The 14685-nt window shown below is 46.6% G+C and overlaps 1 protein-coding gene across 1 annotated transcript in view; it reads right to left on the bottom strand.

The window, feature by feature from the left end:
* LOC106570928 (PDZ domain-containing protein 2) overlaps positions 1–12704 on the bottom strand; it is a 183131-nt gene extending 170427 nt beyond the window's left edge. The window contains exons 1-2 of the mRNA XM_082961630.1: positions 12090–12704; positions 11350–11879 (exon numbers count right to left, since the gene is read on the bottom strand). Coding sequence (XP_082817756.1) covers positions 11350–11879; positions 12090–12326 — 767 coding nt within the window. The 5' untranslated portion in view covers positions 12327–12704. The remainder of the gene's footprint in view (positions 1–11349; positions 11880–12089) is intronic.
* Between the last annotated feature and the right edge of the window lie 1981 nt (positions 12705–14685).

Here is a 14685-nt window from a genome sequence, read left to right on the forward strand (position 1 = left end):
CGGAGCAAGCCTATCAAACCTGAAACATAAAATGTGGACGTGTTGCAATAAACGGTACGAGATGGAATGATTAAACGCCAGCAATTATTGTAGTATTATATGGAATATATATTTACGACATAGGGCCTATTCTTTTAAATGTGTGAAAGCAACGTCAAACATTTCAATAAGACAACAACAACAAAATCCCTCCACTGGCGGAAGTTTGGAGAGCAGAAGTGAAGAGCTATGGTGCGTCTTCACCACAGTAATAATAAAATGGAACAACGATTTCCAAATGCAAGCTTCATACATTAAGTAAATGATCAATGTCAAGCAAGTGTTACATACCAAAACACCAGTAGGCCTATGCTAGTAATTGTTGCCCCATTGCTGGTGAGCTTGCAAAGTAAACAGTTAATATTCTTGATCTCCAAACAATTTTTGGAGCTGCATATTTATTTATTTATTATGGCAATGGTACCCAATGGTGTAAAGTACTTAAGTAAAAAATACTTTAATGTACTTCTTAACTAGCTTTTTGGGGGGTATCTTTACTGTACTATTTATTTTTGACTACTTTTACTTCACAAAATGTCTAATGAAAATAATTTACATTTAACTACATACATTTTCTCGGGACACCCAAAAGTACTCGTTACATTTTGAATGTTTAGCAGGACAGGAAAATGGTCAAATTCACACACTTATCAAGAGGACATCCCTGGTCATCCCTACTGCCTCTGATCTGGAGGACTCACTAAACAGAGAACATCCCTGGTCATCCCTACTGCCTCTGATCTGGAGGACTCACTAAACAGAGAACATCCCTGGTCATCCCTACTGCCTCTGATCTGGAGGACTCACTAAACAGAGAACATCCCTGGTCATCCCTACTGCCTCTGATCTGGAGGACTCACTAAACAGAGAACATCCCTGGTCATCCCTACTGCCTCTGATCTGGAGGACTCACTAAACAGAGAACATCCCTGGTCATCCTTACTGCCTCTGATCTGGTGGGCTCACTAAACACAAATGCTTTGTTTGTAAATTATGTCTGACTTTTGGAGAGTGCCCCTGGCTATAGGTACAAAAATAACATATGTGCTGTCTGGTTTGCTTAATATAAAGAATTTGAAATGATTTATACTTTCTGTGTACTGCTATATACAGAGGGAGAGCAGGATTAGTCTAGACTACCATTCTATAGGCTGGCTCAGTAGCCTACAGTAAGATCCCAGTCGGACTACAGTAGACTCTCACTTTACATTGGGCAGCTGAAGGAAACTAGTACTCCCCCCCCCCCCCCCCCCCCCCCCCCATAAAGCCGATCATACAAAGGAATTTAATTCGGGGCCTCAGCAGAGCAGCCAGACAGTAAAACCTGCCAATCCGGCTTGGGAACTACAGCTTTAATCCACAACCCATCTGGGACCCACAGACAGACAACGACATGGTGAATCAAAAAAAAAAAAAAAGATCTTTGTTTTTCTTGTAACACTACAAGCCACTTAGCACTTTTACAAAGTTGGCTTTAGCTAGCCCAGATCGGTTCCCATTCTCCCAACCTCATTACTAACTACCAACGAGCCATATAAGTACTGAATAAGACTCACACACACAGAGAGAGAGAGAGAGAGGCATCATGAGGAGTTTTTTTGGGGGGTTGCTGCTCTGTAATACTACTAGCCTCCTAGTCATTTGACGAAGTCGGCTTTAGCTAGCCCAGATCGGTTCCCAATCTCCCAACAACACTGAACAACAAAAAAAGCTGTTGGTCCAATGTTTCATGAGCTGAAATAAAAGATCCCAGAAATGTTTCATACTTCAGTGGACAAATGCTCACCTTCGATGGCCACTGGCACGCTGGAGAAGTTTGTTCTTCACAGATGAATCGCGGTTTCAACTGTACCTGGCAGATGGCAGACAGCGTGTATGGCTTTGTGCCCCATGGTGGCGGTGGGGTTATGGTATGGGCAGACATAAAATACGGACAACGAACACAATTGAATTTTATCGATAGCAATTTCAATGCACAGAGATATCGTGACGAGATCCTGAGGCCCATTGTCGTGCCATTCAGCCACCGCCATCACCTCATGTTTCAGCATGATAATGTACAGCCCCATGTCGCAAGGATCTGCACACAATTCCTGGAATCTGAACATTTTCCAGTTTTTCCATGGCCTGCATTCTCACCAGACACGTCACCCATTGAGCATGTTTGGGATGCTCTGGATCGACGTTTACGACAACATGTTCCAGTTCCCGCCAATATCCAGCAGCTTCACACAGCCATTGAAGAGGAGTGGGACAACATTCCACAGGCCACAATCAACAGCCTGATCAACTCTATGTGAAGGAGATGTGTCGCACTGCATGAGGAAAATGGTGGTCACACCAGATACTGACTGGTTTTCTGATCCATGCCCCTACAGTTTGGTGACGAGTATGAAGCAAGGGCCAGCCAACGAGAGCGTACAGGTCGAAGTGGTGGGTAGTATATGGGGCTTTGGTGACAAAACGGATGGCACTGTGATAGACTGCATCCAATTTATTGAGTAAGGTATTGGAGGCTATTTTGTAAATGACATCGCCGAAGTCGAGGATCGGTAGGATGGTCAGTTTTATATAGGGTATGTTTGGCAGCATGAGTGAAGGATGCTTTGTTGCAAAATAGGAAGCCAATTCTAGATTTAACTTTGGATTGGAGATGTTTGATGTGAGTCTGGAAGGAGAGATTACAGTCTAACCAGACACCTAGGTATTTGTAGTTGTCCACATATTCTAAGTCAGAACCGTCCAGAGTATTGATGCTGGATGGGCGCGCAGGTGCAGGCAGCGATCGGTTGAAGAGCATGCATTTAGTTTTACTTGTATTTAAGAGCAGTTGGAGGCCACGGAAGGAGAGTTGTATGGCATTGAAGCTCGTCTGGAGGTTTGTTAACGCAGTGTCCAAAGAAGGGCCAGAAGTATACAGAATGGTGTCGTCTGCGTAGAGGTGGATCAGAGACTCACCAGCAGCAAGAGCGACATCATTGATGTATACAGAGACAAGAGTTGGCCCAATAATTGAACCCTGTGGCACCCCCATAGAGACTGCCAGAGGCCCAGACAACAGGCCCTCCGATTTGACACACTGAACTCTATCAGAGAAGTAGTTGGTGAACCAGGCGAGGCAATCATTTAAGAAACCATAAAGGCCTGATTGGTGGAGTGCTGCAGAGATGGATGTCCTTCTGGAAGGTTCTCCCATCTCCACAGAGGAACTCTGGAGCTCTGTCTGAGTAACCATCGGATTCTTGGTCACATCCCTGACCAAGGCCCTTCTCCCCAAGTCAACTGTGGGACCTTATATAGACAGGTGTATGCCTTTCCAAATCATGTACAATCAATGGAATTTACCACAGATGGACTCCAATCAAGTTGTAGAAACATCTCAAGGATGATCAATGAAAACAGGATGCACCTGAGCTCAATAGCAAAGGGTCTGAATACTTATGTAAATAAGGTATTTCTGTTTTTATTTTTAATAGATTAGCAAACATGTCTACAAACCTGTTTTCGCTTTGTCATTTTGGGGTAGTGTGATGTCATTATGGGTATTGTGATGTCATTATGGGGTATTGTGATGTTATTATGGGGTATTGTGATGTCATTATGTGTGTAGATTGATGATCCAGTTTAGAATAAGGCTGTAATTTAACAAACTGTGGAAAAAGTCAAGGGGTCTGAATACTTTCCGAAGGCACTATATCTTAGCTAGCCTTCCTGCTGGCAAGGCTGGTAGACTTTAGAAAAGCAAGAAATTACTAAATATACTGAATAAGACTCACATTCCATTCAATCTTTAAACCAGATTTTAGCAGAGATGCAGAGAAGCATTTTTAGTTTCTTTTAACAAACCCCCCCCCCACCAGTCAGGAGGATACAGACAGCTCAAGAGGTATGACTAGATATACAGAAAAGGATTCATATATAATGATTATGGCTCTGGATTACAGGAAACTGCTATTTCAGGTGTTTGAAAAACGCTAAATTCCGCCAGTTCTCTAAATTAAATTAGGGAGTCCTGGGTTTGGGGAGGGAGGGGTCCCGGGGATTTGTTGTTGTGATGGTCAACCCACACGCAACCTAATCATGAGACGTTATCACTCTGCAGTTTAGATTGGATTGTAGCAAGGGGAGGGGGTTTGTTGTGGGTAAATGGGGATTTTAGGGGGTTAAATTGCTTTGAGAAGGATGGCTGGTACAACATGGTGGACCAATATATAGACTAGGGATTATTTTAGCCTGGTCTTTGACTTGCGGTTTTATTGTTCTTTGAGATACCAGATGTGATGATGATGTGTTTTATTTTATTATTTTACACCTTTTTATGACAACAACAATAATGTTATTTTTTTTTTTTGAAAGGTCAACCAATCAGGGGGACCTGGGTTCAAATACTATTTCAAATATCTCAATTACTTTCACATACATTCAAAGTAGGTATTCAGATATATTTTATTTGAAAAGACAAATAGTTGAATTTTTTTGTTGTTGATGTATTTGGAAATACACTTGGAAAGTGTTTTGAAACATTCAAATACACTCCCATGCATTTAGCCTAGGTATTTGAAAACAGTATGTTACAAATAATAATTAAAATACTAAAATAAAAGTACTTTTTTTTTGTTGGACTGTGTATTTGAGACCTTTGAACCCAGGTCTGAAACCAATAAACACTGGATCATCAAGGCTACTTTTCTCTCCCTCTCTCTTCCCATAGCTCCATCCAACACTTGTATTTCTGTACCACCGATCCAAACCCACTGATCAATCGCCTTGCTGGCACTGATAGACCATTATACCCTGGCAGCATAGCCCATCTTAGCCTGGGAATCAGTCACACTTTAACTTTCAGATGAATATCTGCCTGTGGTCCCCGTCTACCCACACCACAATGACTAAGAAAAGCAAAGCATTTGAACAGATGATTAAACAACATTATTCAATCTGAGAGCCAGGGCTTGTATCTTTTATACAAGTCTCTAATTCTTTCCCTCAGAAGGCAAAGGTTGCGCCCCGAATGGCACCATATTCCCTATATAGTGCACTACTTTTGACCAGGGCCCTATACGGAATAAGGTGCAGTTTGGGACAACAAGATAAGTTACCATTATGTGGGCAGGCAGAGTTACAGCTCCTACTGGTTGTGGGAAAAAGGAGAAGAGTGTTTTTTCACAGGTCCATGAGAAAAGAGCCAGCTCACAACTTCATAGTCCTCCTGGTATAGTTAGTCTCACAGCCCGGGGAAAAGTCTGATATCCCTCCCTCCAACTTTCTCTCCCTTCTCCAACTCTTTCTGTCAGTCTTTCACACTCTCCCTTTTCTCTTGCTTACTTTCAATCTCTCTCTACACCACCCCCTCTCTCATTCTTATGACCAACAGGATCTCTCTCTACACCTCCCCCCACCACCCACCCACCCCCAGCGCGTTGGCCGAGAAGAGAGAGACATCAGACGTAGCCTAACGAATCCCCTAGACTGACAGTACTGGTACTCAGACAGGCTTTAACCCCTAGACTGACAGTACTGGTACTCAGACAGGCTTTAACCCCTAGACTGACAGTACTGGTACTCAGACAGGCTTTAACCCCTAGACTGACAGTACTGGTACTCAGACAGGCTTTAACCCCTAGACTGACAGTACTGGTACTCAGACAGGCTTTAACCCCTAGACTGACAGTACTGGTACTCAGACAGGCTTTAACCCCTAGACTGACAGTACTGGTACTCAGACAGGCTTTTACCCCTAGACTGACAGTACTGGTACTCAGAAAGGCTTTAACCCCTAGACTGACAGTACTGGTACTCAGATAGGCTTTACCCCTAGACTGACAGTACTGGTACTCAGACAGGCTTTACCCCCTAGACTGACAGTACTGGTACTCAGACAGGCTTTTACCCCTAGACTGACAGTACTGGTACTCAGACAGGCTTTTACCCCTAGACTGACAGTACTGGTACTCAGACAGGCTTTAACCCCTAGACTGACAGTACTGGTACTCAGACAGGCTTTAACCCCTAGACTGACAGTACTGGTACTCAGACAGGCTTTAACCCCTAGACTGACAGTACTGGTACACAGACTGGCTTTACCCCTAGACTGACAGTATTGGTACTCAGACAGGCTTTTACCCCTAGACTGACAGTACTGGTACTCAGACAGGCTTTACCCCTAGACTGACAGTACTGGTACTCAGACAGGCTTTAACCCCTAGACTGACAGTACTGGTACTCAGACAGGCTTTTACCCCTAGACTGACAGTACTGGTACATGACAGGCTTTACCCCCTAGACTGACAGTACTGGTAGTCAGACAGGCTTTAACCCCTAGACTGACAGTACTGGTACTCAGACAGGCTTTTACCCCTAGACTGACAGTACTGGTACTCAGACAGGCTTTGCCCCTAGACTGACAATACTGGTACTCAGACAGGCTTTTACCCCTAGACTGACAGTACTGGTACTCAGACAGGCTTTAACCCCTAGACTGACAGTACTGGTACTCAGATAGGCTTTTACCCCTAGACTGACAGTACTGGTACTCAGACAGGCTTTACCCCTAGACTGACAGTACTGGTACTCAGACAGGCTTTAACCCCTAGACTGACAGTACTGGTACTCAGACAGGCTTTACCCCTAGACTGACAGTACTGGTACTCAGACAGGCTTTAACCCCTAGACTGACAGTACTGGTTCTCAGACAGGCTTTACCCCTAGACTGACAGTACTGGTACTCAGACAGGCTTTAACCCCTAGACTGACAGTACTGGTACTCAGACAGGTTTTAACCCCTAGACTGACAGTACTGGTACTCAGACAGGCTTTAACCCCTAGACTGACAGTACTGGTACTCAGACAGGCTTTAACCCCTAGACTGACAGTACTGGTACTCAGACAGGCTTTTACCCCTAGACTGACAGTACTGGTACTCAGACAGGCTTTACCCCTAGACCGACAGTACTGGTACTCAGACAGGCTTTAACCCCTAGACTGACAGTACTGGTACTCAGACAGGCTTTAACCCCTAGACTGACAGTACTGGTACTCAGCCAGGCTTTAACCCCTAGACTGACAGTACTGGTACTCAGACAGGCTTTAACCCCTAGACTGACAGTACTGGTACTCAGACAGGCTTTTACCCTTAGACTGACAGTACTGGTACTCAGACAGGCTTTTACCCCTAGACTGACAGTATTGGTACTCAGACAGGCTTTAACCCCTAGACTGACAGTACTGGTACTCAGACAGGCTTTAACCCCTAGACTGACAGTACTGGTACTCAGACAGGCTTTAACCCCTAGACTGACAGTACTGGTACTCATACAGGCTTTTACCCCTAGACTGACAGAGCAGCAGAGGGTTTGGGGTTGGTTGGCTGAAGTTTCACCTGCAAAGATGTTGATGAAAGTTTATGGATTGGTCCTAAAATATTTTCTACTTCTACATCTCTTGTCCTCCAAAACAGCATGAAAGCATCCTTCTCTACTAACCACACATATTACACTCTACCAGAGACTCTTGGAGAAAAACCATTGAGCTATTTTCAATCCAGTTCCCTCACACAGCTGTATGGGAAGGAAGGAAGGAAGGGAGGGAGGGAGGGAGGGAGGAAGGAAGGAAGGGAGGGAGGGGGAGGAAGGAAGGAAGGAAGGAAGGAAGGAAGGAAGGAAGGAAGGAAGGAAGGAAGGAAGGAAGGAAGGAAGGAAGGAAGGAAGGAAGGAAGGAAGGAAGGAAGGAAGTCTTGCGGCTAGCTATCTAAACTTGAAATTGGCAGTCACTCTCACTCAGATACCATATTAAAAGCTGGCAAAATGTGGAGAATTGCGGGAAATGAACCCCAACTCGCAAGACTGCACGTGTGGGTATGGATGTGGGTACAGATGTGAGTATGCAGACCCGGGAGTCACTGTGGGCCCCCCCACCTCGTCATGATGAGTTAAGATGTGTTTTTTTTTCAGACACAGCCAGTTTACAGGGAAACTGATTCACAGAGTATAGTCTCTATAGTCTCTATCCCTGATCTAGGGAAACTGATTCACAGAGTATAGTCTCTATAGTCTCTATCCCTGATCTAGGGAAACTGATTCACAGAGTATAGTCTCTATAGTCTCTATCCATGATCTAGGGAAACTGATTCACAGAGCATAGTCTCTATAGTCTCTATCCCTGATCTAGGGAAACTGATTCACAGAGTATAGTCTCTAAAGTCTCTATCCATGATCTAGGGAAACTGATTCACAGAGCATAGTCTCTATCCCTGAACTAGGGAAACTGATTCACAGAGCATAGTCTCTATAGTCTCACAGCCAGTTTACAGGGAAACTGATTCACAGAGTATAGTCTCTCTAGTCTCTATCCATGAACTAGGGAAACTGATTCACAGAGCATAGTCTCTATATTCTCTATCCCTGATCTAGGGAAACTGATTCACAGAGTATAGTCTCTATAGTCTCTATCCCTGATCTAGGGAAACTGATTCAAAGAGCATAGTCTCTATAGTCTCAAAGTGTTTTAGGGCAGGCGGTAGTCAAGTACTATTTCAGAAAGTCCGGACGGAAACATGCATGTGGATAACGAACCCCCCACCTCGCGACCCGGATCAACTATTGAGTATGAATACTTTAGGGCTCTAGAGGAAGTACGCAGATGACAGTACAACCCCAGGAAGTCAATATTATCTCATCAAGACCTCTTACATGGACCCTACTGCAGTACAACCCCAGGAAGAGTTACCTCTTACATGGACCCTACTGCAGTACGACCCCAGGAAGAGAGACCTCTTACATGGACCCTACTGCAGTACGACCCCAGGAAGAGTTACCTCTTACATGGACCCTACTGCAGTACGACCCCAGGAAGAGAGACCTCTTACATGGACCCTACTGCAGTACGACCCCAGGAAGAGAGACCTCTTACATGGACCCTACTGCAGTACAACCCCAGGAAGAGTTACCTCTTACATGGACCCTACTGCAGTACGACCCCAGGAAGAGAGACCTCTTACATGGACCCTACTGCAGTACGACCCCAGGAAGAGAGACCTCTTACATGGACCCTACTGCAATACGACCCCAGGAAGAGAAACCTCTTACATGGACCCTACTGCAGTACGACCCCAGGAAGAGAAACCTCTTACATGGACCCTACTGCAGTACGACCCCAGGAAGAGAAACCTCTTACATGGACCCTACTGCTGTACGACCCCAGGAAGAGAAACCTCTTACATGGACCCTACTGCAGTACGACCCCAGGAAGAGTTACCTCTTACATGGACCCTACTGCAGTACGACCCCAGGAAGAGAGACCTCTTACATGGACCCTACTGCAATACGACCCCAGGAAGAGAAACCTCTTACATGGACCCTACTGCAGTACGACCCCAGGAAGAGAAACCTCTTACATGGACCCTACTGCAGTACGACCCCAGGAAGAGAAACCTCTTACATGGACCCTACTGCAGTACGACCCCAGGAAGAGAAACCTCTTACATGGACCCTACTGCAGTACGACCCCAGGAAGAGAAACCTCTTACATGGACCCTACTGGGGTACGACCCCAGGAAGAGTAACCTCTTACATGGACCCTACTGCAGTACGACCCCAGGAAGAGAAACCTCTTACATGGACCCTACTGCAGTACGACCCCAGGAAGAGAAACCTCTTACATGGACCCTACTGCAGTACGACCCCAGGAAGAGAAACCTCTTACATGGACCCTCCTGCAATACGACCCCAGGAAGAGAAACCTCTTACATGGACCCTACTGCAGTACGACCCCAGGAAGAGAAACCTCTTACATGGACCCTACTGCAGTACGACCCCAGGAAGAGAAACCTCTTACATGGACCCTACTGCAGTACGACCCCAGGAAGAGAGACCTCTTACATGGACCCTACTGCAGTACAACCCCAGGAAGAGAGACCTCTTACATGGACCCTACTGCAGTACGACCCCAGGAAAAGAAACCTCTTACATGGACCCTACTGCAGTACAACCCCAGGAAGAGAAACCTCTTACATGGACCCTACTGCAGTACGACCCCAGGAAGAGTTACCTCTTACATGGACCCTACTGCAGTACGACCCCAGGAAGAGAGACCTCTTACATGGACCCTACTGCAGTACGACCCCAGGAAGAGAGACCTCTTACATGGACCCTACTGCAGTACGACCCCAGGAAGAGAAACCTCTTACATGGACCCTACTGCAGTACGACCCCAGGAAGAGAGACCTCTTACATGGACCCTACTGCTCTATCATTACTGATCACAGACAATGACTGCAGTTGTTGAGTTATTGTTTTGAAGGTTTTACCTGTGTCACTTCCCAAGCGAAGGTGAAAACATGGCTTTTGTGCTGCCGTTATCCCTCCATCCCTCCCTCACAGACATGCAACCTCCTTTTGATACCATGTCACATGATGCCAGTCTAACTAAGCCTGACTTGACACACACACACACACACACACACACACACACACACACACACACACACACACACACACACACACACACACACACACACACACATAGACACACACACACACACAGACACACACAAACAGACAGACACACACACACACACACTCCCTCCCTCCCTCTCTTCCTCCTCCCTTCCCTCCCTCTCTTCCTCCTCCCTTCCCTCCCTCCCTCCCTCTCTTCCTCCTCCCTTCTCTCCCTCTCTTCCTCCTCCCTTCCTCCCTCTTTTCCTCTTCCCTTCCCTCCCTCCCTCCCTCCCTCCCACCCCTCCCTCCCTCCCTCCCTCCCTCCCTCTCTTCCTCCTCCCTTCTCTCCCTCTCTTCCTCCTCCCTCCCTCCCTCTCTTCCTCCTCCCTCCCTCCCTCCCTCCATTCCCTCCCTCTCTGCCTCTTCCCTCCCTCCCTCCCTCCCTTCCCTCCCTCTCTTCCCCCTCCCTCCCTCCTTCCCTCCCTCCCCCCTCCCTCCCTCACTCCCTCCCAGTCTCCAGTGGTTATCATGTGTCCAATAGACTCTCTCTCCCTTCACTGCCAACTAACCACAGAGTCTGCCTGGCCAAACACACTGAGGGCATTTGTCTGCTCTAAACTATGCCATGTTAGACAGCTCCCTAGCTGCTCACTGGCACAACATGGATGGTAAAACTGTGCCAAGTTGAATTTCCAGGATTGTTTCTGCCTCTGACCGTGTGTGAGACGAAACACCTACAGTTTCCTACAGGTTTTCACTGAAGAGAGTTGGTCCAACAAGCCCTAGGCCTCTGTGGTTGAGTGGGAGTGTGCAGCAACATACACATTATTCATGATGATTAAGATGCATTACTATCATTAGAAAAAGCTCCTCCTACCTGGCTCCCGTGACGTCGACGCCCACCATCAGCTGACCGTTGAGTGACAGCAACTCGTCTCGTAGTTTGATTCTACCGCACCTCGCCGCGGGACTTCTCTTCCTCACTTCCGTTACCCAGATACAGCCCACGTCCAACACGGGTCCCTGATCCCCCTTCCTCCTCCTCCTCCTCCTTCCTCCCTTCTTCCTGTCCTCCCCCTCCGGATCCCCGAATATCGGGATGTTACCGAAACTGAGTCCCAGCTCTGCCTCGTCCCCCTCTCGCTTGGTGAGGCAGACGGCTCGCACCTCTGCGTCCACAGCTCCGCACGGCGTCGTGGGTCTGAGGGCGGTACTCTGGATGTCTCCTTCCTCTGTGAAGTTGAGCTGGATGTATTCCACCAGTTTCTGTATAGCGGCCTGACATAGAGACATGTCTCCGCTGGTACCTCTGCAGCCGCCGCTGTTGACCGTGTTGCCACTGACCGTGTTGCCACTGACCGTGTTGCCACTGACCGTGTTGCAGGCATCCTCCTCGTGTTCTGACTCCTGGGATACAGTTGGAGTTACAACAATGGATTGAAGTATCACTCCACAATATTACAGAGACTGACAATAGGTCATACAGATTTCAGAACCACATTGTGGACCACCGTTAGACTTTAGAAGAACCAATCACAGTAGGCACTCATAGTACAGTACGTAATTGATGTCAGCTATAAGAAATGACATCACCCACACATGTATGCAAAAACAGACCTGGTACGAGTTCTGGTCTGGGTCTCTGCTGGTGGTGGACTGCTGGTCTGGGTCTCTGCTGGTGGTGGACTGCTGGTCTGGGTCTCTGCTGGTGGTGGACTGCTGGTCTGGGTCTCTGCTGGTGGTGGACTGCTGGTCTGGGTCTCCATAGTGGTCCTCGTACCTGGTCTGGGCCACCAGGAGCCAGTCCTCCAGTAGATGGATGTGGCTCAGGGCGTTCTCCTGGGTGATGGGCATCGTGGCTGGGGCTGGGCCGGACCAGAGGCCCCCTGCATCCTGGGTCGATGGGCCCCTCTAGAGGCACCGAGGCTGGGAAGGGTTGTGGGAGTACGGCTGATAACTGTTAATATAAATCCAAACACAGGAAGCTTTGTGGACTGAAGCTGCCTCCATCTCTAGCGATGGTGTTTGAAGACTTCGGGCTTCAGAGGAGCGAGAATCGAGGAGTTTGTGTGTCTGCCGCATTTCCCCCGTTCAGTAACGCCCCGGTCATGATGTCATCACCCAGAAACAAAAGCAGAGCTGTCAGGGAAGTGTGTGTGTGTGTGTGTGTGTGTGTGTGTGTGTGTGTGTGTGTGTGTGTGTGTGTGTGTGTGTGTGTGTGTGTGTGTGTGTGTGTGGTGTGTGTGTGTGTGTGTGTGTGTGTGTGTGTGTGTGTGTGTGTGTGTGACGTGGTCTCGGCTCCTTACACTCTGAGGGGTAACTGGAGAGAAAGTAGGGCCATTATCCGCTTGGCTGGCAGGGTTCCGGACCAGGCAGGGTAGAAATATCTGATAACTGAGACTGACGAGGGAGAGGGTGTGTGTGTCTGCACTGACACACACACACACACACACACACTGGAGAAGAGTTGGGCTCAGGCGCCATTCACCTACAGAGAAAAGCAGAAAAGTCTACATCAGAGAAGTTGTAGTATGCTTGGCCAAAAATGGTCCTGGTGAAAGATGGTGCACTCTGTAGAGAAGAGCTTTCCATTTGAGGCTTTATGACCAAGCTGGGTTTCCTGCACTCTGACATTCGTCTGTGGTTAGCACAGTTTAGCAGCTTGACATCGCACACACACACACACACACACACACACACACACACTTTTCCAGACTTGAGATCATGGAGGCAATTTCCATGTAAAAAGACCCATGAGCACCAACATGTGAAGTTCACTGGATCACATCAAATTTGGTGTAAAATGAAAGCTAAGAGTCTATATTTTTTTTGTGGTCTAAGACACGGCATTACAGTGCTGAGGCACTGACCGGGAGCCCCAAAGGGCAGTGCACAAAAGGCCCAGCGCTGTCCCGGTTAGCTATAGTGATTCCTTGTGGAAAGCCTAGCGCCTGTCAGTCGAACAGTGTTTTCCTTTGACACATTGGTACGGCTGACTTCCTGGCTAAACAAGCAGTGTGTTAAGAAGCAACGCGGATTGGCGTGTCATGTTTCGGAGGACACACGTTTCGGCCTTCGCTTCTTGGGAAGTTGCAGTAATGAGACAAATTCATAACTATCAATTGGATATCACAAAAATGGGGTGAATTTTTGTTTATAAATTTGTATTTTTTTAATAAATGAAAGACACAGTCTGGGAACTTAAGCACAATAAATTCGTAACATATTGTACGAATTGTATTTGTAACATATCAAATTGCAAAAAAACATGATTTTCTTTTGCAGGACGTAACATATATGAAATGGATGACATAGTACACAACTGGATGACGTAGTACACAACTGGATGACGTAGTACACAACTGGATGACGTAGTACACAACTGGATGACGTAGTACACAACTGGATGACATAGAACACAACTGGATGACATAGTACACAACTGGATGACGTAGTACACAACTGGATGACGTGGTACACAACTGGATGACGTAGTACACAACTGGATGACATAGTACACAACTGGATGACGTAGTACACAACTGGATGACATAGTACACCAAAAACTGGGACCCGTTTTGGCTCTTGAGCATCACTTTCAAAACTACTGGCTGAAATTATTTTTTAAATTCTGGAGCATCACTTTAAGGCAGGGTTCCCCAACTGGTGGCTGTGAAGAGCCAATGCGTAGAATGATACCCAAACATGTAAAGGAGAATATTGCATTTTTCTACCTTTGTGTACCTATTCAGCATACATTACAATATGTCACATTTCACATATCCACATGTCTGTATAGTACAGATCAGTGACCCCTGTTACCGTCATTCCGTTACCGGGTGTTGATCCACCTCACTTACTGTAGTTCAATAACCAAAATAAATGTTTTCAAACTCAAGATGTCATAAGCTGACACCCCATTCTTTCTGCAGACATCTTTCAATCTTAATTCAGAGCAGATATTTAACACGTCGTCGCATTACAAAAAAAACTGAGGGTGATTTTACCGGCATTATTTCACAAAACTTTACATCTGCACTGCTCTTCAAATATACACCGCCTTTGGAAAGTATTCAGACCCCTTGACTTTTCCCTCCATTACGTTACAGGCTTATTCTAAAATGGATTTAAATCGTTCCCCCCCCTCATCAATCTACACACAATACCCCATAATGACATCACAATACCCCATAATGACATCACAATACCCCAT

Source organism: Salmo salar, chromosome 15 (assembly GCF_965601325.2).
Source record: "Salmo salar chromosome 15, fSalSal1, whole genome shotgun sequence".
Lineage (NCBI taxonomy): Eukaryota > Metazoa > Chordata > Actinopteri > Salmoniformes > Salmonidae > Salmo > Salmo salar.